A 27108-nucleotide genomic window follows, 5' to 3' on the forward strand; every position below is an offset into this window, starting at 1 on the left:
AAAACACCACTTAAATCTTGCATGTAAATATTGCACATAATATTTAAAAGAAACTAAAATGTCTTTTAAATCTTTAATGTTTCTAAGTCTACAAACACATCATCAAAAAGGTGGGCAGTTAACAAAGAGCATACATGGGCTGGACCTAGGTACCTACACATATGTAGTAGATGTGCAGCTTGGTCTTCATGCGGGTCCCACAATAACTGGAGTGGGGGCTGTCCCTGACTCTGTTGCCTGCCTGTGGATCCTGTTCCCCTGACTGAGCTGCCTTGTTTGACCTCAGTGGGAGAAGATGTGCCTAGTCTGCAGAGACTTGATGTGACACGGTTGGTACCCAGAAGGGGCCACCTCCTTCTTAGAGGAGAAGGGTAGAGGGATAAGAGAAGGGCTGTGTGAGAGAGAGAGCTGCAATTAGGATATAAAGTGAATAAATAAATAGGCTAATAGAAAAAGAAAAAATGGTGGCAATGTGTCACACCAACACTCCTCCCACCCCACTGACGAGAATGTGCTGGGTGCCTCTGACATGCCACCCTCACTACGCCAGACCTGTAAAAGGACGAGTCTCAGCAATCAAATGTATATACACAACAATTAACAAGATAAAAACAAATAAACAGCCGAAATAGTAGGCTTGTCTAACATACACTAGAAAAACAGAGGAAACGACAAATTGTCAAGCTCACAGTGAGCTTTTGTTAGACTTCATTTTGGATCCAGGCCCCACAGAAACAAAAGCCAAAATACATAAATTCTCATCTAACGAATCTAGAGCTTTGAAGTAAATCAACATAAAATTTTACTTTTTTTTTTTTTTTTTTACAAATTTGGGAACCATTACTATAAAAATACGTAAGCCACAAAGAGACTTGAAAAAACAAGGACCCTCTAACAAGAATTAAAATAGCTAATGAAATGACATCACTCAGCAGTTTGGGAACTAGGGGAGGGTAGAAAACCAGAAATGTACAACAGAAAACAATAATAAGGATATATTAACTACTGTGTTAGACTAGAGGGAAACAACTTAGGACGCAAACAACTCTGGGACCATCAGTTCATTATTTGGTGAGAAGTTCAGGGCCTCTCTCCTAACAGAGCAAGTGTTTAAGGATTAAACATTGCAGGGGAAGGGAGAACACGACATAAGATCATGAAGAAACTCGACAGAACCTCAGAGGAAAACCAGTCGTTCTGAAACTGAAGGCAGCAGTAACAAGGAACTGGTTATCCATTCTGTAAAATCATACTTAAGTGTTTATTTTTTTAAAAAGGGCAGAAAGTAAACTACAATGGCAAAGAAAGGAAATGTTTTTAATGCTACACAATGCAGCAAGCATCAATAAGCCTGAAGAAGAAATGAAAATTAGCAGACCAATCTGGAGATTTAAAAATAGTCAAAACTACAGAAAAGGTAGTTTTCATACAGAGGCTACAGATGGTCTATCTGCTATGGAAAAGGTTCTAACTGAATAGTCCGAGACAGTGCTTGCACACCACTGTTGAACGTATTCTCAAAAATCCAGGGAGGGATTGATGTGCATGTGGTGCTTATAATGTCTATTCAGGAAACAATTATAAATGTATGCTGAAAATCAGCCACAGGAATGCTGGTCATAGAACTGTGCAGAATAATGAAAATGGAGGGCGGTAAACTAAGCCATGAGTGAAAGAATTAGACAATCAAAACAAACAACTGAAATAGTGGGCTTGTCTAACATACACTAGAAAAACTGAGGAAACGACAAATTGTCAAGCTCACAGTCAGCTTTCCTTCGACTTTATTTTAGATCTTAAGCACAAACTGTGACTTTAGCAACTTAGAAAGCCAAGGAAAGTTTGTGACTTCTGTATAACGGTGAAAGTTGTAGAGTTAATAAGGAAAGAAGATAGTATGCCCAGGCCCTGATGGCACTGGCCTGAAATCCTCACCATCAGGATGCTGAGGCATCAAGGGTTCAAGACCACTCTGAGCTACATAGTGAAACCCAGTCTCAAAAGAAAAGGAAGGACGGCAGGAAAGGGACTGGAGCAGGGGAAGGAGCCTGGAATGGTCCAGGGGAAGAGAAGAATTACTTTTGGCATACTAAACAAAGGTCAGAGTTAACAAAGTCACAGTTGCTCCTTTTCTTTTTCACACTAGTGACCTTCAGTTCATTTTCCTTCCACATCCCTCTCTCGGGTCCTCATTCCAAACACGCAGACCATGTGTTCCTTTTTCCATGAACTATCTTAAAAGCTGGAATATTCTTTCCAGAGCAACAAGCTGACTTTCTTCAAGTGTCCCTTCCACTGAGTATTCTGGCAAGTGAGTTATATCATTCAACCCAAGTCCCTTCTCATGGAGGTCACAGGAAACATCTTCAGAGGACACTGGAGAGACTTTGTGTGATTCATGTTTCTGTAGCCAGTTTATCCTGTGGATATTCTCAAGAATGCCTGTGTCTTTCATATGAAAGACACTGAGAAAAACAGAGGCCTCTATTCAATCCTGTGTCCAGCTCAGAAACAAGAAGCTATACATTAACTCGCAAGTATCAATTTTTCCAAATAGCTAGAAGGAAACTGCCTGTGGATTTTTCCTTACATTATGTGATTATAATATCTGCATCTGTTATTTTGTAATAGATAAATAGCTAATTAGTACAAAAATTATTATATACAAAGACTGGATACTGGGAGAAAATGTCATGGATTTTCAAAGTGGTTAATTTTTTTTTTTTTTTTTTTTTTTTTTTTTTTTTTTTGCTTTTCTTTTTTTGAGACAAGGCCTCTCTAAATAGGCTGTCCTAAAACTCTTGAACACTCTGAGGTCTGCCTGCCTCTGCCTCCCAAGTTTTGGACTTAAAGGTGTATACCACCACACCCAAGTAAGGTGGTTAACTGTTAATATGACATTTTCAGATACTACCTAAGCATAATGGGAAAAAGGTCCTGATGACCCATAGGAGTTCAGTGCTTCTGGAAGTATTTTATCAGGGCCATGAAGGCAGCTCAGTTGGTAAAGTACTTGCTGAGCAATAATGAGAACCTGAGTTCTGATCCTGTGCATTCATGCAAAAAGCCAGGAACAAGACCAGAATTCTAGCACTGGGAAAACAGATACAGGAGTTTGCTGGCAAATCCAGCCAAATCAGTAAGCTTCGAGTTCAGAATGAGAGTTTCTCCCAGAGAAAGCAACTGAGAAGGACATCTGGCACCAACCACAGGCCTCTACATATACACACACACATACACACACACTCTCACATGTACACACACATATATACTCACTCACAATCTCCCACACACTCACAAATACATATGTGTACACTCACACAAAAACACATATACACATTTACACTCATACTCACAAACACACATGTGCATGCACACACACACACACACACACACACACAAAGTACTGTTAAAATGCCTGGTTTTAGCTGAACATAGTTGCACACAATGGCGACCCCAGCATGTGAAAATGTAAGGAAGAAAGACTGCTACAGTTTTTATGGCCAGCCTCTGATAATCAATAAATATATGGCAGCCCAGGTTACAGAGAGAAACCTTCTCTGAAGACTAACAAACAAACAAACTATATTCAAAATGTACTTCCCAGATCACAGAAGAGGGAAAGAAGGTAACGGAGAAGAGCAGAGGTTACAATTAATATGAAATAGAGGCAGTGTCCAGCCAAACAAATCCACAGATGGGACATGTGACAATCCAACCCAACTGAAACTCACTTTAGCCCAGGAGACTTCAGTGTCCAGGTCACCAATCACACCTTCTGATGTGGATTTCCGCACTAGTTCTGCCTCTGTGGCAGAAAGCCATTCCGAGAGGACGGCGGCCTCCTTCTTCATCTTCCTGGACAGCTGTGAGGCTCTTTCCAGGTCCTGCTTCCCTTCCGTCACCTAAACAAGGGGGTCAAGGACATAATGAATAAGTCAACAAGGATGAACAAGGAACCCAAGGACACAAAGAGTAACACACAGTGGGCTTTAACTAAGCTTTAGCACTAACGTAACAGCACCAGAATGCAGACTCTAAATGTTAGCCGCTGGAATTACACAATGGTTCTCTGACTGACAGGGCCAAGCAGCCCTACCAGCCTCACCAAACTTAATACTCAGGAAGATTTGTACATCAGGATGAAAAAAATACATAGCACAGATGATAAGGATGCACACTTTCCCTCAACCTCCTGAATGTGTGCTAAGGGCATCTGCAAGGGACCATATGAGGATGCAGGGCTGTTACCTGACACTTCATCCTTTCCCTCTTAGCTATACAACCATTCCTTTTTGGCAAACATTTTAAACACTCTCATGTCTGTTTGTCTGTCTGTCTGTCTGTCTCTCTCTCTCTTTCTCTTTCTCTCTTACACACACACACACACACACACACACACACACGCGCGCGCGCACAACTTCCCTAAAGACCCATTCTCTACTTTTACCACATGATCAAAGCTACTTCCTAGAGTGTGGTGCTACACCTGACTCCTCACACATCCTTGCTAAGTTCAATAACAACCCCAAGGCAATGGCTATGTTTATGTGAACACAATATTCACAAAGCCAATGACTGAACACATCCTTGCAATACTACTGTCCCTGGCTTCCCAGATCTTGTCCCTGTTGTCTACCTATCACATCTGGTTATCGTATTTACCTTAAAGTTAGTTTTGCTAATTCATACCACTTGGGCAGTGGCCTCATTTTCCCTCACCGTATCCTCTCCTAGCTAATCTCATCAACACTGAAAACTGTACCACTTAGATGGAGATGACTCAGAAAATCCACCTCATCAGCCCAGATTCTTCTCCAGACCTTAGTACAGTGGTTTTCAATCTTCCTAACACTGTGACCCTTTAGTACAGTTCTCATGTGCAGTGACCCCTAACCATAACATTATTTTCATTGCTATTCAAACCTGTAATTTTGCTACTGTTGTAAATCATAATATAAATATCTGTATTTTCCAATGGTCTTAGACAACCCCTGTGAAAGAGACATTCAACCCTAAAGGGGTTGCAACCCAGAAACTGAAAACCATTTTAGCTCCTGTGTAAGTACCTGACATCTCTCTCAAATGGAATTAGATTGTCAACACATTACAGATAAGAACAGGGTTTCTGCATGCCTATCTTTCCTACTGTCATCCCAATGTTCCAGTGAGGGCACTGCCGTCACTCATGGAAACTAACCTAAAGCATAATAAAGGTGATGCCTTACCTCTCTCTCTCCTCCACCACCAGACTAATGTAGCAACAAATACATACCAGCCAAACTCCAGGTAAAATGACAGAGCCAGACATCCACATCCCTCTGACCCCCTTACCCTCATACCTGCACACTCGTGGTTCTTTCTATCTCCTCCCCCGAGAGGTATACCCTGCCCCTTCCTGCCACAGGGCCTTACATAAGCTGCTCCCTGACTTTACCATGGTTACTGTGACCTGTCTATAAGATCTCGGTTTGTGCAGCAATTCCTCGGAGCTTTCCTATGCCAAGTCTAAGCCTAATATTCAATCAGCATGGAAGACTTAAACAACTACCTAAGCTGGGCATCATGATGCACTGGGGAGATGGAGGCGAGTGGACCTCTGAATTAGTGACCAGCCTGGTTTATATCGCAGGGTCCAGGGCAGCCAACGCTACATAAAAGAGAGACCTTGTCTCAAAACAAACAAAGACAACACTATCTAAACCAGTTTTTCAGTATAGCCAGGTTTTGTTTTCAGATGTTCAACTATAAATTTCAGGGCAAACCCTCAAAGTCAGAGGACAATTTTTCTATGGGATCCCGTCAGGTAGAGCAAGTCACAGAAAATGGCCATGAATTCTTAACATCCATTCATTAAAGTATATAATGGAGGCTTTTAAGTCTTGGTAGACTAGTAAGAACTACCTACCACCAAACATTTATTAGATCCTGACATCTTATCACACCTCAGCTAACTATGCAATTTAGACATCCAAAAGCAAATAAGTTTTACACAGAAACTATAACCTTAGAATAAATTATATATAAGATGTCAATGGCCATGGAAAATATAAATATTATTCTGTATTAAATAGTCTAAAAATATTTATATAACTACTAATGATTATACTATTAATATACGCGTAAAGATTAAATTTGATAAACATCGGGAGAGGAAGTGACAGGTAAATAGAGAGAGAGAAAGGGGAGAAGAGAGAGAGAAATGTCCCACCTGTGCACCCAGGTCATTGTAGAGAACTTTCAGAGACGTGAGCTGCTCATCCATGCTTTTCGGGTTGTCTGTCTGTTGCTTTTGGACAATGTGTCTCCCTGTTTTGATGACGGTCTCAACTTCAAGTTTGACTTCACTCAACGTTTTATATAGTTTCTTTAAAAGAGATAAAATTTTTACATTGTTAACAGAAAATTCCCCGACTGGCATCATTTCAGAACACAGCTTCTCTGGCTGGGCAGATAATACCTCAACCAGGACATCAAAGAGCACACTGTCTGTCTTGAATGTGGTTTGAAGGTTGAATCAAGTGAAGTCAGGATATTAATCCAGATTCTTCAAATCAGATAATAAACTAATAGAGTTTGCATTTGTTTAAATATAAAACAAGATGTGTGTATTAAATGTCAGTAGAAATCCTGGGTAAGGACTCATCATAGCCATGATACTTCAGAAAATATGGGAAGTTGCAGGATCAGAACTGGAATGTCTCTGTGTGGGATCACACTGTAGGGTTGGCAGACTGCTCAATGAGAAAGCACGGGCTTACTATGCACAAGATCCTTGGTTCAACTCACGGCACCAAAAGAATATTCTTTAATCTTAACACCGTGACTAGAAAACAGTTGCCTCTGGCAATGTGTGCCTGAAACAATGTGGAATCCCTAACATTTATTTGTTTCTACTTCTCAGAGAAAACCAATTTACCATAACGAGTATAATTTACATGCTGAAAATACATATAACACTTTAAAGTGTCAAGAAGAATATGACTCTATGAAATTGGAGTCCAACGGGTCAAATTCCAAACTGCCTCCATCCCTGCCACCTTGAATCCCAAAACTCCATCTAGACAGCTTATCCATACATGAGCATCCAACTCAAAATACTTCAAGGCAGGATCTGTGATGTCGAATACAGTCTGTCCCAGTGAGCAAAGAGATGCTTACAACACTTGCATGTGATTCAAATGTCTCCTACCCTAGTACCATTCCACCCACGTAAGAAACAAACCATGGAAATGACAGTCCCACCAAGATCTTGCCCAGACTCCTCTAAGAAGATTTCCTGGCACCACAATAAAACTAAGTTAAGATCCTCCTCCCAACATCAATTAAAACTCTTTCTTCAACTAACCACAAAAAATGAAACAGTAAGGTCCTATTTGTCATTTGTCTCTGCCCATCTGAAGTTTAAACTTGGACTTAAATGTCATATTCTTAGCAACGCCTTTTTTAAAACTCTGTAAAATCCCAGATATTATAGAGACTTCAAATTTACTGTGGAAAGTTTTGCTTATCATTTGCACACTGCAGAAGTCTTTCCCACTTCATGTTGTAATTTACGCATTCCTTTGGTTTTTTTTAATACATCTTATTTACGTGCAAGCTGTTTCCTTTATCTGCACAGACCTTAACCATTTCACACTCTCCTATTTCTCTTATACTGCCTATTTTTTTTCTGAAATAGCCACATTTCTTATTGTTCTAACATGTTCTCCATCATTTATGTGCCCTGAACTACGGAATAAGAACAGACGCTCTGAACTAAACCTTCGGAGCAGCTCGGGCCGTGTGAGTTGACCGCCAGCCTCAGGCTCACCATGCACTTGTCCAAGTGGGTCTGGATGACGTCGGGGTCCACATCCTTCATATCGAGGACATGAAGCTCAGCCTTCACTCCATCCAACACACGCTTGCAGTCAAGCATTCGCTGCTCAAAATTCGCAGGCTTCTGGAAGAGCTGGAATTTGGTGGAGACCTCTCGAAGTTTCCTCTGTTTGCAGAAATGACGGTAAGCCACTCACTATCTCTCTCACTAGATATTAGTATAATACAAACGCTGTAAAGCTTTTCAAAAGAACAGGCCAACCCAGGAAACCCCAGAGAAATTAGGAATGTTCAGTGGTTCTTAGCCTTCTTAATGCTGCAACCCTTTAAGACACATTCCTCATGTTGTATGACCCCCAACCATAAAATTATTTCATTGCTACTTTGTAATTGTAATTTTGTGACTATTATAAATCATAATGTATTATCTGATACTCAGGATATCTGGTATGCGACCCAGAGGTTGAGAACCACTGCTTGGTGTCATGAATGAGTAGCACTCAGTATTTCAGTCTCCAAAATAAATCTGGATACAGATGGTATCTCTGGAATGAAAGTCCATTCATTTACTCAATTTTTCCAGAAAATCTAGTTCATGAACATAGACCTCAGATGCCTTCCACCACATTAAGAGAGAAAGTCTATCTCCCTCCACCCACTAAGGACCCAGTGGTCCTGCATCCCACCCAGACATCTGCCACTGTGGTCAAAGAACAGTCTACACAAAGCCAAATGCTAGGCTGAACTCTTTCTCTCTTCTTAACCAACTATTAAAACTCTATTTAATTACCCAGCTAACAACCTGCTCCTACTGCCATGAGGTACAATGAGCCTTTAGTACTCCACTCCCATCCTATTGTCTGAATCACAATACAGAGCAAAGGTACCCAAGTACTCAAGCCTTTCTGCTTTTCTTTCCTATACTTGCCATACATAAAAGGCAAAGGGGAAACGTGGTCTTTACCTGTAGCATGTCCATCTGACTTCCTCCTCTAGTGGTCCTGCCTTCAGGGGAGGTCGGGGGCTGGGAACGGACATTCTTTCTCAGCTCCTCCAGGGTGAGCTCATGGGCTGAGATTTCTGCTTGGATCTTCTACCAGAAGGATAAAAAAGGGAGGAAGTGTATTTTAGAAGTACACACACACACACACACACACACACACACACACAAACTCAGGATAATGGCTCATACTTGTAATCCTAGCACTGTAGAATTTGCAGCAGGAGGATTGCTGAGTTTAAGGCTACATACATAGTAAGTCTAAGCAAGCATGAGTTACAGTGTATCTTCATACAACATGTATGTTTTTATACAACAACAGTTTTTATACAGCGGTATGTCTTTATACGACAACAGCAAAGTACGTGAAGAAACAATAAAACAGAAGTTCAGTGTAGTTGTACAGTATAGGATCCTATATTTAATACACATTTAATAAGCTCACGGGACACATGATAAAAACAAATTGCCACACAGTATACCACTGTGTGCCATGCACATGCTAAGATCTTTGCATGTCATTATTGAAATTCACATATGATTTATATAAAATAAAAATGCCTGAACTAAAAAAAATTAAAAAGAAAGCTAAAAAAAGAAAGAAAGAAAGAAAGAAAGAAAGAAAGAAAGAAAGAAAGAAAGAAAGAAAGAAAGAAGTCTATTTTCTAATGTATAGTGTGTAAAAGGAGCTGGACAGATGGCTCAGCTATTAAGAGCACCAGCTGCTCTTCCAAAGGATCTAGGTTCCTTTCCCAGCACCCACAGGGTGGTTTATAACAGTCTAACTCTAGTTCCAGGGGATTTAATGCTGTCTTCTGGCCTCCACAGGAAAAAGGCGTGAATATAGTGCACATATGCACATGTAAGCAAAAACACCCACATGCATAAAATAGTAATGAGAAATGTGTCACGTTCTCACACAAGGAACAGGAACAGCTCAAAACCAAAGGCTGTTCCATAAAGAGAGCTTGTTCTCCCGGCTCTCGGGGTTGAGGATCTGGCTACAACTGCTCATTCTCAGAACACAACGGCTCTCAACTTTGCAGCAATACCTGAGCTTCCTGTGGCAGTTGGAAGGCATCAATCCTGTCCGTCAGGTATGTGGTAAGCTGTTTGTCCAGCTCCCCCAGGCTCTCCTTCAGCACCTGAAGCATGTGGTCAGTCTCACGGAGGACTTGGAGTTGCTTCTCCAGAGAAATCTGTTTGCTCTCCGCCTGCACAGAGGAGACATTTCCTTTGTCAGTGCTCAGCACAGATATAAATAGCTGAATGTGCTTTCTGGCCGTGCAGATTATAATGATACTGGTTCAAGACTGGAGCGCTTCTTATAAATAAATAATAACCATCAATAATAAGAGTGCAAATGCTCTTCTAGTACCTCATGCACACAGCTGCCTAATCTCTCAGTTTTACTTCTTGCTATTAATGTATACTACGACAAAATTCAAGTCCAAAAAGATCTCCCACGGGACATATAAAACAAAATAAAGTATTTTGTTCCCCCTTCTAAGAAAGACCAAAGCATCCACACCTTAGTTTTCCTTCGTCATGAGCTTCACGTGGTCTGTTAGTTGTGTCCTGGATTTTCCAAGCTTTGGGGCTAATATCCATTTATCAGTGAGTAAATACCATGTGTGTTCTTTTGGGATCGGGTTACCTCACTCAGAATGATACTTTCTAGTTCCATACATTTACCTAAGAATTTTTATGAGGGTGGGGAAACACCCTCATAGAAGCAGGGGAGGGGGATGGGATAGGGGCTTTTGGGGGCTGGGGGTTGGGGGCGGGGAGAAACCGGGAAAGGGGCTAACATTTGAAATGTAAATAAAGTAACCAATAAAATAAAAACAATAAAAATGTATATTTTAGGCTCAGTGGCTAAGAGTACTTGTTGCCCTTGTATAGGATGAGGATTTGGTTCGCAGCACGGTGGCTCACAACCATCTGCACTCCAGCCATAGGGGATCGGATATCCTCTTCTGGACAACATGAGCACCAGACACATACAGGACACTAACATCTATGCAGACACTCATACATGGAAAATGTCTTAAACTAAGTAAGATATGTAACTTTTTAATTTTTCTAAATTTACTATAAATATAAAGCAATTTTAAGAATAACCAATGCCTATCAAAAAATAAGGCATAGTAAGAATGTCTATCAAGTGAATAAATACTTAATTTTTTTCTAAAATTGAGACCAAGTTCTATGGGTGCATGTGAGTCAAAACACTAATTGCCACACATCTTTGGATTAAGCTCAATGATATTTATAGTCGAAACCTCAACAGGTGCTATTTAGTAATCTATTATAGCTACCTAGGACTACTCAGCCTTCTTACAAAAGAACAAGGCCCCTTCTCTTTTCATTGATATGAATATGCATGTTGAGATATAATCTGGACATGAGCCAAGTGATGTAGCTTTCTTAACAGTTAATGTCAAATTCTGATGACCCTAATAGTTCCTAGGCGTTAATACACATAGGCGTTATTATTCTTATACATAAATGTAATTACAATTCTTACAGAAAATTACATAATTCACAAACAGAAATAATCTCAAAGTGTTGGAGAGCGAGGGTAACTGGGAATTTAACCAAAGGCCTTGTATGTGCTTGGCAAGTGGTTTACCACTGGGCTATATCCACTATCTGATAAAGTTTGGTTTGGTTTGGTTTGGTTTTTGGTTTGGTTTCTGGCTTGGGTTGTGTTGGGTTGTGTTGGGTTGTGCTGGGTTGTGCTGGGTTGTGTTGGGTTGTGTTGGGTTGTGCTGGGTTGTGTTGGGTTGTGCTGGGTTGTGCTGGGCTGTGCTGGGCTGTGCTGGGCTGTGCTGGGCTGTGCTGGGCTGTGCTGGGTTGTGCTGGGTTGTGCTGGGTTGTGCTGGGTTGGGTTGGGTTGGGTTGGGTTGGGTTGGGTTGGGTTGGGTTGGGTTGGAATTGGTTTGGTAAGACAATATCTTACTATGTAGCCTCACCTGGCTTAGGACTCCCGATGGCAGGCCACATTGGCCTCAAGCTCAGAGATCTATCTAGTTACCTCTACCTCTTAAATTTTTGGATTAAAGGCATATACCACCATGCCTTGTCCTGGCAATTTGGATTTTTGTTTGATTGTTTAATCAAGTTGTGTCTGACCTACAAATATTAGGTCTATTCTTCTATAGTTACTTCAAAGCCCTTAGGCTCCCATTAAACTCAGCTGCCTACTTTAACACCCACCACACCAAAGCATTAACTAATGCAAGCTAATTACCAAGTGCAACCAGAACGGAAGCCCCAAAAGAGATGGAGCTCTCAGTGTTAGCCTGCGGCTGTAACTACCTAATCACACTGCGCATGTCTGGTTCTCACCAAGTGACTCAGCTCTTCGTAGCGGCTGTTAAAAGCCTCCAGCTTCTCGCTGATTATGTCATCCAGGATCCCACCATCAATTAGAGTCTGCCCAAGTTCCCGAATCTGGGTGCGATTATCCGCTGGATGACGCAAAACAGACTCAAGAGACTGCAGTTGGGCAGAAAAAAAATAATAATAATACATTCACTAGATCTAAATGGATCGAGATCTGCAAAATGCCATTTTAAGACAAGTATTAATTCCACTTTCTAGAAGTCTACTTAAGAAACAAATAATGACAAAAATTAAGGAAATAACTAATTCACAAAATTATTCACCACAGATTAACAAAATCACAAAATTAAAAAAAAAACCACTTCAAGAACATGTGATGATTACATAAAATAATTTGAGTAATTATTAATTTTATAAGCTCTCAGTGTGAGATATAAAACTACTCTACAAATAAAATTATCTCATTATTAAGTACATTAACAAAATTAGAGATCCATATTTCTACCACATGATACAGAAATACACTAAGGATTTCTATGTAGACCATTTTATAGAGATAAGTCCAATTAACCTTATGCATTAAACATTACTAAACATTCTGCAGATGGGAAAACTGAAACCAATGAAGTTTGATTTGACAAACAGGAGTCAATAAAAAGAATTAACTAAGGTTCCAAACTGTTTCCAAAGCTATTAGGACAGTAAGTCCTTTCACTGCATTTAGTGCCCTGTGGTATCTATGCATAAAAGGAATGCTGATAAAATATACAGGGGCTAGAGAGATGGTTCAGTAGTTAAGAGCACTGACTGCTCATCCAGAGGTTCTGAGTTCAATTCCCACCAACCACATGGTGGCTCACAACCATCTGTAATGAGATCTGATGCCCTCTTCCGGTGTGTCTGAAGACAGGAACAAGTATATTCACATGCGTAAGTACATCTTTAAAAAGGAAAGAAAGAATACACAAAATGTTTTAAAGACATTTGAGCTCGAGTTTACTTTTCTCCATTGTCTGGGTTTCTAGAATGTATATTTACGCCCCTATGGGGAAAGCATGTTTGTTCGTTGTTTAATGGGTGTCTATTGGGTTCCACACTGTGTATCTTCCACTGCACTCTGACTTCCCATTCAGCTGTTCATCAGATCCCCAAATTTCCCTACTACTTCTGCACAAGCTTATCCATGTTCCCCATTTTCCTAAGCAAACCTCCCTGGTTATACTGCAATTCATTTCTGAAGTAATTACCACAGTCTTGTGTGTACTCCTGGGCTTAAAACCGCAGAATGAGGAAGCCTGCCGGATATTCTTGGCCCCGGGGGCCTGAAGCCCAGCCTTCCCACCCAGCTCCCACAGTGGGGAGCCTTCACAAATGCACGTATCAGCCTGCATTAACTTCACATCAGACAATGAACTAGAAGCCACCTTATTCATGATTCATGCCATATTCATAAGTACAAAGAAACAAAACAGGGTTTGTCCAGAGCATGGTCAAATGAACTGGACCCCACTAGTGACCATTACTGTGTGTAAAATGCACTCATGTAGCTCCACCCATACAAAGCTGATTATAAAGATTCTTCAGGGGCTGATGAAATGGCCCAGTGGGTTAAAAGGAGCAAGGGGGAAAATAACTTTTATAAATTGTGCTCAGACCTCAACACACATCCTATCGTATGCATGCATGGATGGATGGATGGATGGATGGATGGATGGATGGATGGATAGATAGATTGATAGATGATAGATAGGTAGAGAGACAGACAGTACATCTGTCCTCATCCCAGCAAAAATGACTGCAGCTCAGACATCAGGTGCCAACCTCCAGAGCTTCATGAACCGCTTCTGCCCTCTCAGGCAGGGTCTCTGTGCTCCTCACACGCTCCTCCAAAGTGTTCAACCATGTGGTCTCCAGATCCAAATAGTGAAGCAGCTCCACCCAACAAGACCAGACCTCCTAAAGAATGTGAAGAAAAAATTAAAACTGAAGAGAAGCTATAACCATACATCATCCCTTTGATCAATGAGAATTCCATTTCAGTGAGAGCAATATACAGGAATTCAGAAACCAGTGAAGCTAGAATATCAAATACATGAGGCAAAAGTAAATTTTCAATGAACTAAGAGAATTAAGATGGAGGAAAAAGGACAAAGGGAAAAGACGCTGCCTTGGTTTTCCCATTAATTCCAAGGACCTGGTTAAATGTCAAAAAAAAAAAAACAAAAAAAAAACAAAAAAACAAACAAAAAACAAAAAAAAAAACCTGAATAATTAATAGAGAAAAACAGTACAGAAATACATTTTTTTTTTTTTAACAGAATGTAAGACCTAGAGATTTGGCTCAGTGTTTACAGCCTATGCTTGCTTCACAGACAAAGACCCTGGGTCTAATACCCAGTACCACCATCACCACCGCCACTGCCACCACCACCACCACCACCAACACCCCCAGAAAAAGCAAAAGGTAAAAATCATTCATGATATGTTTTATAGAAACTTAAATCTCCTGGGACATACCCAATCCCAATTCCTAGATCCTCCTGCTTCTGGCTTCCTGGGTACTAGGATTAAAGGCATGGGAAACCATTGCCTAGCTCAAACTACACAATTTAGATCTGAGGCCTCTACCATAATTTGCTGACTCTTGGTTCAGAGCAAAATAAGGAGATTTCTAGTCCCTCTCCCCCATTCCTCTTGCAAGAAACCGACTCAGAAATCTATTCAGGTCTTGCAAGAATGGAAGGGTGACAGAGAAACACTTCCAAGATGCAGGCTTCTCCCTAATTAAGTACCTTTCTTACTAATTGGTCTCAGTTTACATATTTATCTCAACACAATGGATGAGAGCTGGGCATGGGACTGCACACCTGTAGTCCCAACCCTGCCAGTTTACGTCAGCCTGCTCAACACAGTGAACTCCAGATGAGCCAGGGCCGCTTCCAAAACTCCTGCCTAAAAACAACTAACCAGTGAGCTAGATAACAACCAGGGAATGAGTAAACTTAGTTTAAATCTTTCCACCGCGTTATCAGAATTCACAACAATGTAATTGCTTGTTACAGGGTGTGTTTCACTTAAATTAGAATAACTCAAAATGCTTAAGTCTTTTGACCAGATTTTATTTTTAAGCCATGAAGATGAGAAAGCACTTCATTAAAATAATCCCACAGAATAATCTAGATCTGATGCTAGAGAGGTGTCTCAGTGGTTAGGAGCACTGTCTGCTCTTCCAGAGGACCTGAGTTCAATTCCCAGCAACCACATGGTGGCTCACAACCATCTGTGATGGGATCTGATGTCTTCTTCTGGTGTGTCTGAAGACAGCTACTGTGTACTTATAATAAATAAATAAATAAATAAATAAGTCTTTAAAAAATAAATAAACTGGGATAATCTAAATCTTCAGTGAAATGGGCACCAGGATTGTTTACCTAAAAATTCAATAAAATCTCTGCATATTGAAGTTCTTTTTCCCTTCCTGTAAACATTAGACACTACTCAAAATAAAAATAAATAAATTCAAAGTAAATAAATAAAACCTTGAATTCCTATCCGTGTAGTCAGCTGGGTAAGAGAACAGGCTGGATTCTTATGAGGCAGTTGGGAAGTTGGGGATTAAAGGACACTCTGTGGCTCCTCCATGACCTGAGAACACTGTGAGCAAACAACACTAGCAAAGCCTGAAAGAGATCAATTATTGCTATTGAACCTCCTGAGAAATGCAGGCAGGTCTTGGTCTCCTTTTAAAACAAAACAAACAAACAAACAAACAAAAATCTCTCTCGGTTTTATCTACTTGGTCAACAATAAAAATTACTTTTATAATCCGATGTTTGACAAAGCAATGGAGTGTTTGTTTGTTTGTTTGTTTGTTTGTTTTAATAATACAGGGAAATGCCCATCGCACAGCAGAGCCTGGATCTCACGATGGTGCCCCCAGCGGATACAAGCTCTTACCTCTAGTGTGTGGCACTTCCCTCGAATTCTATTACAGAGAAGCTGGTAGCTCTCCAGCACCTCATTGAACTCCGATGTCAGCTCCTGGCCACCAGAGGGCACTTTGGCAGCCACCAGCTTTATGCTGTCCTTCAGAATCTTCACCCTCACCTCCTTCTGTAGCACATCCTCTTTGGCCCTCTGTCCCAAGAAAGGAGCAATTTGAAACATGGTTCTCTGTGACCAATATCTTTCTTTAAAAAAAAAATTAATAACTAATCCAAAATTAAAACACCTAAATCATTCTATATACCTGAAGAGAACACTATTTTTTTAAAAAAAAAATATTATGTAGCCAGAGTTTTGTGAAAGAAGAATGCTAAAAATAAAATCTCAGTCTTCTAGTCTCAATTCCCAGTGCCAACAATATTTTCTTTTAATAACACCAGAATTATAGAAGCCAGTTATCCTAAATAGTGTCTACTGATAAGATATATTTTCAAATTCTGGGCACAGGGTAAGAATCTAAAGGAATTCATTTTAAATGACCACTGGAGGCCTGAACACATTAGATTAAAATAAACAGCCTCAAAAATGACAGGATACCTCGGCAGAGGCATCTATTCAAATGCCCCACAAATCCTTGTAAAAACATTTTCTTCCTAGAACATGGGTCCATCCATCCTTCCAATAATGAAGATGAAGAAGTTCCACTGGACAACCTGATCCAGAAATAGCTGCTTCTTGGCTTTCCATCTGTGCTCAAAGTGCTTAATCTCACATGCAAGGAAATCTACCTGCAGCCATCTTTAACTTCCCCCCTTCAGCTTGCTTTATTGCTTAATGGATTTCAGCTCTCCCAGAGTGAGGGAAAAGTAATTAAGTGTAGTGGCTTTTAAATTCCTAATGGCTGTTTTGAAGAATAAAAATAAATAGAGTGTTGCCCAATCAGAGGTTTTAATCTCAGTTTTCTTCACTGTCAACTACAATGGCTTTTAAAAATTACCAAACTACTACAGTTCCAACGGTGTGAGTGATAAATGAGGTAGTCATTCTTTATAGAGTAGATGACCTTTAAATATTTGTGATACTAAAAATACTTTTAAATTTTTTCAAAACAATATATATATATTTCCCTCAACACAGATTAAATAAGTCTCTTTTCAGGTGTACTGACTCAAGATAGCATGCATGAATGTCACATAGAATCTTTTTAAAAACTACCTGCACAGAAAAGTTTGCCTTAGATATACTAGTAGTTAACACTGAGGTAGTCATATACCATATTACTTGATCTTTTACAAACAGAAGGGTGCATCTTTAAAAAAAAAAAAAAAAAAAAAAAAAAAAGACAGGGTTTCTCTGTGCAGCCCTGGCTACTCTGGAACTCACTCTGTAGACCAGGCTGGCCTTGAACTTAGAGATCCATCTGCCTCAGCCCCTCTGCCCTTCTGCCCCTCTGCCCTTCTGCCCTTCTGCCCTTCTGCCCTTCTGCCCTTCTGCCCTTCTGCCCTTCTGCCCTTCTGCCCTTCTGCCCTTCTGCCCTTCTGCCCTTCTGCCCCTCTGCCCCTGCCTCTGTATTACCGGGATTAAAGTTGTGCCCTACGACCACTTGACAAGAAGGATGACTCTTAAAGACAGAATCATGTCCTCATGTTTGAATTATAGTGGAAACAACATGTTCTGAGGCCCAGTTCTTCCCTTATACAAGAACAACTACTGACACAGGAATAGACATTTCTGGAACCACAGCCTGTGATGCCAACTTATCTTCAGCTTATCTTCTCTCTGTTCTCCCTGCCTCCTGCACTAAGGACATTCTGGGGTTCCCTGGGCCCCCAGTAATGACTAGAATCAAATCCCCTAGAACTAAGATAACCTCAAACCAACTTGTGGAGTCTCCTTTGCTCTTTACCAAAAATTACACTTCCTGTGAGCAGTGATAGAAGTCACACAGCACCGTGACTATAATACCACAAAATATACACCAAGACGCTGCTAAAATGGTAATAATTTATATTGTATGTGTTTGCTGCAATAAAAAAAAAAAAGAAAAATTACAGTTTCACCTCGTAACCCTTCTTTGAGACTCTGAGCTACATGACTATCCACAGGAATTTCCCAGCATCGATCAACTCTGGGTGGACTTGAACCAGTGGCCTGGCGTCAGCCTCCTCTCCCAGCTAAAATCACCACAGCTGCTCTTCCCTTACTCATACTGTGAGAGCAGACTTGCCCATATGGTTCTGTGTAGTGTGATAGCTGAGGGACCAACACATTCATTAGTGTGAAGAGGAGGGCTGGGAGGAAGGCCGTACCTTCATTTCCTCCACCGCACTCTCGAGTTCTTCTGGAGATTTGTACTCAAAGTCTCTCTCCAGGTAGTCCTCTTCAGCCTGAGCCATCCACTCCTGCATCTCGGCCAAATCCTTTTTCAAGTTCATGGCTTTTTCCTGACTATCCGACAACCTGCTTTTCTGAATAGCAATCTAGGGAGGAAACACCATTCCACTCAGTAAATAAATTTTAATACATTAAATGACAAGTTCTACCCTCTAATATTTAAAGGCACCGCAATAAATTTCCAGTCTTATGTTTTAATATTCAAGGAAAACTTTTTAGACATCCCGTGCTGGTTCTGTGTAATATAAGAAATGATGAAAATATAATGAATTCTATACAACGTTTCAGACGTGAACCTAAGTTGAAGATATCTACTATAACTCTGAAAATAGGGTTCATGGTTGGTGGTTCTTTTCTCTCTGGTAGCCTACACAGTACCTTTCAATATTGTGAAAGGTAGCCAGCAGAAACCAACTTGGTTTCTAACCTTTTAATTCCACATTAAGGTGCTTAACATATAGCAATAAAGTTCTATACATCAAGCAAATTAATTGTAACACTGACCATTATATAAAAAATAAACCAGAAAACAGAATTCCCATGGTGTCCTCATATTCTAAATGAGCCTGGAGCTGGGCATGGTCACACATTCTTTTAATGCCAGCCCTTAGGAGGCAGAAGCAGGTGGAGCTCTGTGAATCCAGGGCCAGCTTGCTCTACAGAGTTAGACCTGTTCTCAAAAACGTTCTCAAAATTACAGAAGAAATAAAAACTGAAGATAAAAAGAACTATTATAAAAGATGTCCATAAGACATTACCCTATAAAATGTTTGTCAGAAAGAAGACACATGCTGGAGAGATGGCTCAGTGGTTAAGAGCACTGGCTGCTCTTCCAAAGGATGCAGGTTCAATTTCATGTACCCACATGGTGGCTCACAATTATCTGGAACTAATTTTCTAGTACCAGGAAATCCAACACTCTACACACACAGACATACAGATGGACAAAACCCAAGGCACATAAAATAAAGTTTTGTTTTGTTTTTTTTTTAAAAAAAGAACATAGAAGATATATTTGAAAATAGCTATCTGTCTGAATCTGGCTCAGTAACTTTGTGAAGTACTTCAGAGGAGTCTGGAAATATTTTCAGAGTTCCTCACCTAACCACAAACTCACTTCAGCTCAAAGAAACCATCCTGTCACACAGGAATAGTACAACCTTCCCCTGACACATCCAGTAGCCTGCTCAAATTACACGTCTGAGTGGAGGCCAGAGCTGACAGTAACCAGAGGCCAGGACAGGAACAGGATGGGCTCACAGGAATGTGGGTTAAGGAACAGTTAGTGGCTTTCCTGTTCCCTCCCTCCAAACAGGAGCACAGGCCTAAAAATAGACAAGGAACTTTTCTTTCCATGCCCACCCCTCAAGCTAGGGTGCGGCCCTTCTAGGAGAAGCCACAGCATCACACAGCATTCTTCCCATGCTGGATGCTCAGCACCTCCATGTGGGCAGCTCTTACTAAAACTATCTCTCTCTCTCTCTCTCTCTCTCTCTCTCTCTCTCTCTCTCTCTCTCTCTCTGTGTGTGTGTGTGTGTGTGTGTGTGTGTATGTGTGTGTGTGTAAAATGCAATATAACCACAGCCACATAAATGTAGACTCCTGGGCCCACTTCCAGAAGATTCTTCGTTTACATCTCATGAACAGTAAGTTTTATCAGTTAATGGAACCATAGAATAAAACCCACAAAATCGTTAACTATATACTTGGTAATTTAGAACAGTGTTAATTTCTGTCATGATAACATACATGAGACACATTTCTGTGCATTTTTGTTTGACATGGCCATTTTTACTCATTTATTTTTGTGTGTACAGGTGTTTTGCCTGTTCATATGGCTGTATACCACGTGCATGCAATACCATTGGAGTCCAGAAGAGGGCATCAATATCATCTGGAACTGGAGTTACAGAGAGTTGTGTGCTGCCATGTAGGTGCTGGGAATGGAACCTGAGTCCTCAGCAAGAGCTGAAGGGCTCTTAACTGCTAACCCATCTCTCCAGCCCCCGACATACCTATTTTTGCTAACTACAATAAAAAAAATGTATATTTTCTACTACTTTTAAATTTTTACTAGTGATATAAACTGTTTAGAACTGATCTAAATACTTTCTACACAATAGATTTTATATTGTTATGAGCAAGTGGGTGAACAGATGATGGATATGACAGACAGGAGACGGTGATGGTAGATGATGGATGGATGAAGATGATGTAGGATAAAGAACAGATGGATGGACGAATGGATGCAGAGAGACAGGGTATATGCAGATGGATGGATGCTACATACTTGCTTATTCCTCAATATCACTTAGAAACCATGTCCTCTATTTCCTTCAAACCCTCAGCTACTTACAATATCAGATTATGAAGCAGATACAGAAATACAAACTCAGTTAGTGTATTCAGTGATATTACAAAAAGATTATTTTCTTCAGTTTGATCCTGGCATCTTGACAAATACCTATATTGTAATATATGACAATAATTTCACGTTCCTGTCTAAAGCATATTTTCAGAGATAAATAGAAAATATAACACAAGGCGAGCTACTGATAAGTCAGAGAATAGGTCCATGGGTGTTTCTCTGTTGTGTTATTATAATTTTTCTCCTTATTAAAATATGTTCAAAATGCGGATATTGGGCTAAAACAAGAACAAAACATTCAATCGTGCCACCATAGGATAACTTCCTACTCCCTCCCCCACTGTCTGGTGTCACTTCCTTTCCCATCTCTCCAGGGGATTCACTTTCACAGGATCATCCAAAGCCTTACCTGGTCAAAGTTAAAGCTTGATTTTTCACTGAGATAACCTGACTCATATGCCCCTGGCTTTATTCAATCTCTTACTCACTGGCTTTTGGTTCCCACACCCCAAGGGCACTAAGAATTTAAAATGCTAAAATTTTAAAAAGAGGAAAAATAAAAAGCAGCCTCTGCATGTACAGAGTCCTCTCTACTTCCATCCTTCTTAGAACAGGGTTCATCAATTTCCCAGCCCCTGAGAAGCTTCTCCTCCCAAGTTCTTATCATTCAAACAGAGAGCACCACAGTCCACACAGAACACACCAGTTGCCAATCTCCCGAGCCATTCAGAGTCATCAGTTTTCTATCTTACTTTGTCCTCCACTCAAGCCCTGTCTCTCTTCCCAAAAGACAGTCCACACATGGTATTTCCTATGACCGCAAACATGATCTCTCCAGCCAAGCGTCATCAACTCTTAGATCTCTGCAATGACCTAAGTGTTTTCCCTGCTTTCACCCCCATGACTTCCTGAAGCAAACCCCATCTACACAAAAGCTGGAGGGGCCTTAAAAGATTTACCATATGTCACGTCTCTGCTCGACTCTCAAACTTGAGCCAGTGAGCTCAGCAGGTAAAGGCCCTGGCAGCCACGCCTGGTGAACTGAGTTCAATCACCGAGACTCATACAAAGGTAGACGAGGACTGCGTCCGAGAAGTTACTCTTGACCTCTACATGTTCCAGCACACACGTGCGTGCATACCCACAATAATAACAAACAAAATAAGTTAACAAATGTTCAAGACTGCTCACACTAGTTGACATCATTCTTAAAATCAAATCCAGCCTGCTTGCCCCAGTGAGGGGCTATCACAGCCTTCCTGCTGACCTCAGGTATTCCTAGTTCCCATATCACTAACTCCCTTCACTCTCTTCCAGCTACAGCACCTGGGATCCTCAAGGAACACACCCCATTCACTTCTACAGCTGGACTTTAAAGCAGGAATTTCCCACACTGTATGTCTGTACCCAAATCTGGCATGGCCCGCCTCTTCCTTTATTCAGGAATCTACAGCAATGTCCCAATCTGAGCAACTCCCTGGCCAACCTATTGGAAACAAATCTACCTTCTCTTAACTCTTGGCTGCGCCTCCCTGACAGTTTACCTGCCTCACAGGAATGCAAACACCTCATGGGAAAGCTGTCATTGCTGTGTCCCAGAGCACACAAAGAAGCCTGGTGGCAGACACTAATTAAGAAAATACTACACTGTGGCTGATTAATACATATCTGCTGCCTAAAATATTAATAGCTATAATTAGTGGATACCACACTCCTATGTCCTCAAGTGTCATAAGTGACTGTGTGGAGCTCGATTGGAACAGAAAGATAGCAAAGTCCTGAGTCTCACTGAGCAAGCAATACTTTCTTAATTTTAAATAAATATATATATATGTATATATATAATTTATGTTTATGCAATATACTAATAAATATATATTAAATATACAACATATATTCAATATTAAGATATTCAATATATCCTATTTATTTAGTATTAATATATTAAATTTATCTCTTTTTATATATCTTTATGTATTATATGTAAAATAATATATATATTTATATATATTTATATATTTATATTCTATAATAATATATAAATAATTAAAATAAGTAAATATTATATATATTTATATATACGATATATATCTTTATATATGATGTATGTCTTTAATATATATTTTATATAAATCTTAAAATTAAAAAAGAATATTGTTTGTGTATATGTATAGATACACACACATATATCTCCATGTGCACATGTGTCTGCGCATGCGAGCATGTGTGTTTAAGTGTGTTTTATGCTTTCCTGTAAAAATTCTGGAGCACTAAATTTCAGTTTGGTCTTCCTGGTCAAGAGAAGCCAGTACCAGTGTGTTCCCCTCCTATAGAAAGTTCAAAGCTCACCTCTTTGCTGAATTTCTCCAGTTGGGATTGGTAATCCACTAGTCTTGTCTGTACCCATGTCTTGACTCCAGTGACTGGACATCTTTGAAGGCTAGTCTCTATTTCCCTCATGTTCTTCAGAGATGACTCGATTGTTTCGATTTCATTAGCAAACATCTGAATACAAGAAAGAAGCCCATGTTAAGTCTACTCCCATATAAGTGGACATCAGCATCACACCTCTCTACCTGGATCCTGCAAATATTTCAAGGACATACTACCTGGAAGTCAAGGTTCTCAGCTACTAAAGAGATGACTCACTTCAAGAGACTTATTTCACCTGGCATTTAATACAGCCACTTGCTAAAAATTAAATTAGAATTACTTGACTCTCAGTGGGAAGTATGACTTTTAATTAATTTAGAGTAGCGGTTCTCAACCTGTAGGGGGTCACATATCAGACAGCCTGCATACCAAATGCTTACATTATGGTTCATAACAGTAGCAGAATTACAGTTATGAAGTAGCAATGAAAATAATTTTATGGTTGGGGATCGCCACACTGTGCAGAACTGTATTAAAGGTCACAGCGTTAGGAAGGTTGAGGACCACTGCTGTAGAGAGACCTGATGAGCTATCAAATACAAACTGTATTGCTAGCACATTTCACTTGTTGGATGTGCTTCTCATAAAGGCTCATCGTGCTGTACAATGGAAGCAACATGCTTGTGGCAATCATTGCATTGAGATCACCATCGTAACAGAAGAAAACGGCTTCCGAGGAAATAAATTGACTATTGCTCTCCTCACAAATTCTATAACCACAGACAGCAATAAAATGTGAGCAATCTGTCTGTCCCTTATTCGCTATAAAGCCAAAATAAAAGCTTTATAATAAAAGACGCCTTATCTAGGCTCCATAAGCCCCATTGTTACAATTTTAATAACAGCAAGTGACAGAGAGCAAGAAGAAAATGTTACTTATTCAAGTAGGTTTGCAAGAGCAGCAGAACTCACAGCGCACTGGTCAAGCTGCCTCTGGAGAGCAGCAGCATCTCCTTGGGCAGCCTGTTCTTTCAAGAGGAAGTCTTTCACACCATTCATCCACTTTTCGATGACTTCTGAATCGGCCTAAATCGAACACATCAACAGAGGGGGATATTTACTCAGTGACATTCAACCCGCCACCTCTCAAGATCTACTGGGACCAAAGAAGAATGCAGCTTCTCAAAACTCAATAACATCATTTTCATTTATTTCATTTCCTCCTTGAAGTCTCCCAACTTGGAAAATAAGTCTTTAGTTTATTCTCAGTAAAAGTTTCCAAAAGCAGCAGTTTAGTGATCATTCCACAAGTCTCAAGCCACTTAGGAATAAACTATTTTATTTAAATGCAAGCAATATTTAGGGCGAAAATTCAAATTACAGGGAAAATGCTATTCTAGTCATAATCAACTTTTTAAAAGTCTTGTTTTCAACTAACTTAGAGCAATTTTTTCTTGAAAGCTACTGGAACTGGGAGTAAGCACACAGCATCATGAAGGAAACCTGAGACAGGACTATTCACTCTTCCATGGGATGCCTCCTTCTTTGAAAATACAACTAGCCACTGTCTGGCCTATTTCAGTTCTTTTAACCATTCAAAGTCAGTAAGTACAAAGAGAAGGCAAACGATTTCGAGAAAAAAGTTTTGCAAAGGAGTAGCTGTAAATAAGTCAACGGCAGCCACACTTAAACTTCAATGCTAACGCAGAAGCTATTTTTCCCAAGGCCTCCTGTCCCATCATTGATTAGTCAGCCTTGCTAATTTCCCTCATGTTTCTTTGAGCCCCCTTCAGTTCTTTCTCGATCACTACTAGAAATAGAAGCATATGTGAATAATCAAATTCAAAAGTGACCACCATGTGTCTCCCTAGTCCTGGGAAGGCTAAATAGTCTTTCTTTTGAGACCTTTATTGGGCAGTATAGCTGGGTAATGCACAAACCGTTCCGATCCGTGTGCTCTGGAGATAACAAAAAATTATTTAATATTCTTATAATATACCAAACAAAACTAACTGTTATTATTCTTATGAAGCTGGAATGAATCGTAAAGACAGAACTGGCCATACAGCTATGGCAAGTTACACCTATAAAATAGGTTACACCTATAAAATACCACCTAAAACCATTTTGGATTTTTTTCCTTATTGTGAAGTTGTCCCAGGCTTCTTTTGAGTTAAACTTGTGTGTTCTTAAATATGTCAGTCACAACATTAAGACTCACTAAAACCCCAGTATTCTCAGTAATTACCCCCAAAATAAGCTTCCCCTACCAAACATTGCTTAACAGATGGCTAGTATAACTATAGAACTTGATCATTATAAATTTTGTTTTATTAAGCTGACATTAGCAGTTTAAAAAATAGCACAACAACAAGTCAACAGAATAATTAAAATTTCTAACCTTTCCATTCTCCTACCAGCCTCTCTCCCTAACTCCCTCTACTTGGAAATTGGACAGAGAAACACAATTTTCTATTGGGTACGTGGTTTGGGTCTGGTTGGTTAGTTGGTTGGTTTCGATTAGTTTTCTTGCTTTTGAGTGTTAGGATTTTTCGTGTCATAATGACACTCATTGTTTATAATTAATAAATACTAATAAAAATAAAAGTGGGTCTGGAAGGATAGCCCAGAAGGTAAGAACACTCACTGCTCTTTCAGAGAACCAGGGCTCTGTTCTCAGCACCCTCAAGGCAACTCACAACTGTCTTTAATTCCAGCTCCAGAAGATCCACTGCCCTCTACTGGCCTCCATAGGTACTGCATGCACACCATACAAGTATACTTGTACAAGTACTCAGATAGGCACATAAGATTTAAAAATAAATCACTAAAAACAAAAACAGGTTTCATAAAGCATGCCTTTTAGAATTGCCTGTTTGCCTCATTGCATTGTTAACCTCGATTCTGAACTCTAAAGAACATAGTATTTCTATGTTACTAGGAAACCCATTAAAGCTAATTTTGAAAGAGGAAAACAGTTTCACAGCTGAGATTTTTCATTAACACATACAGGGGCCTCACACCCGGGGGCTAACAGTCACAGTCATCTCTGACTAAAGTAGACAGTTTTAACTCATCACTGTGAAATGAGAGGAAGTTTTAGGGGATCAGTCACCTCTTCCTCACTTTCTCAGACACCCCTAGACCCAAGTGAGGACAATAAGCCCAGGAACACCTGTTCCTGCTTGCTCTCAGTTCCACTGATAACAAAAAAAGAAGAATATAGCAGACGTGCACAAGCCACGCAGAAATAATCATCCTACCAGAGACAAAGCAACAGAAAGGCAGCCTGCTTTTCACTACAGAAAATCTGACATGTAATCCGTGTGCCCCATGATGGTGTGATGCTGAGCTTAGCCGCTAACAACGTGGCTGTACAAAACTAATTCTGCTCTTGGCGCCTCAGTTGCTCACCTGTAAAACCAGAGCAACAACTGTGTTTAATTGTTCTGGAAAATCACAGACAGTGTTGGGACAGAGATCGCCACATGGATGCATGCAACATCCGCTTAACATCCACAAAATCATCTGACTCATTATTAACAACACGGACCTCATTAGAGAGCTGCTGCTTCCAAATTCTAGAACTTAGATCCTGTCTAAGAGATGCCCAGGAATGCTAGAGCAAGGATGTGTTTGCTAAAAACCAGGTACTTTTTTTTTTTTTTTATTGCTGTCAGCATTAACACTTGTTCAGTGCTATAACTGTTTTTAAAGTACCTGGAAAATGGCCATGTGAAAGAGCTCAGTTGTGGTGTAGCTGACGGGCAGAGTCAAAGAGCTCAGCAGAAGAAAAGTCAAGAAAACAGGAGCCAGTCCAAGCTTTAAAACTGCCTTGCAGGAGCAGATTTACTAG

General features: G+C 40.1%; 1 protein-coding gene across 10 annotated transcripts in view; it reads right to left on the minus strand.

Moving 5' to 3' along the window:
- The window catches only part of Utrn (utrophin), a 493014-nt gene that overhangs the window by 296455 nt on the left and 169451 nt on the right, over positions 1-27108 (minus strand). For all 10 annotated transcript variants that reach the window (XM_076926858.1, XM_076926860.1, XM_076926859.1 and 7 more), the window contains 11 exons: positions 24225-24338; positions 23229-23384; positions 18427-18597; positions 16130-16309; positions 13994-14128; positions 12176-12325; positions 9874-10035; positions 8786-8914; positions 7814-7987; positions 6212-6367; positions 3735-3905 (listed from right to left, as the gene is read on the minus strand). In XM_076926858.1, the coding sequence (XP_076782973.1) occupies positions 3735-3905; positions 6212-6367; positions 7814-7987; positions 8786-8914; positions 9874-10035; positions 12176-12325; positions 13994-14128; positions 16130-16309; positions 18427-18597; positions 23229-23384; positions 24225-24338 (1698 nt within the window). The remainder of the gene's footprint in view (positions 1-3734; positions 3906-6211; positions 6368-7813; positions 7988-8785; positions 8915-9873; positions 10036-12175; positions 12326-13993; positions 14129-16129; positions 16310-18426; positions 18598-23228; positions 23385-24224; positions 24339-27108) is intronic.

Source organism: Arvicanthis niloticus, chromosome 28, assembly GCF_011762505.2.
Source record: "Arvicanthis niloticus isolate mArvNil1 chromosome 28, mArvNil1.pat.X, whole genome shotgun sequence".
NCBI lineage: Eukaryota > Metazoa > Chordata > Mammalia > Rodentia > Muridae > Arvicanthis > Arvicanthis niloticus.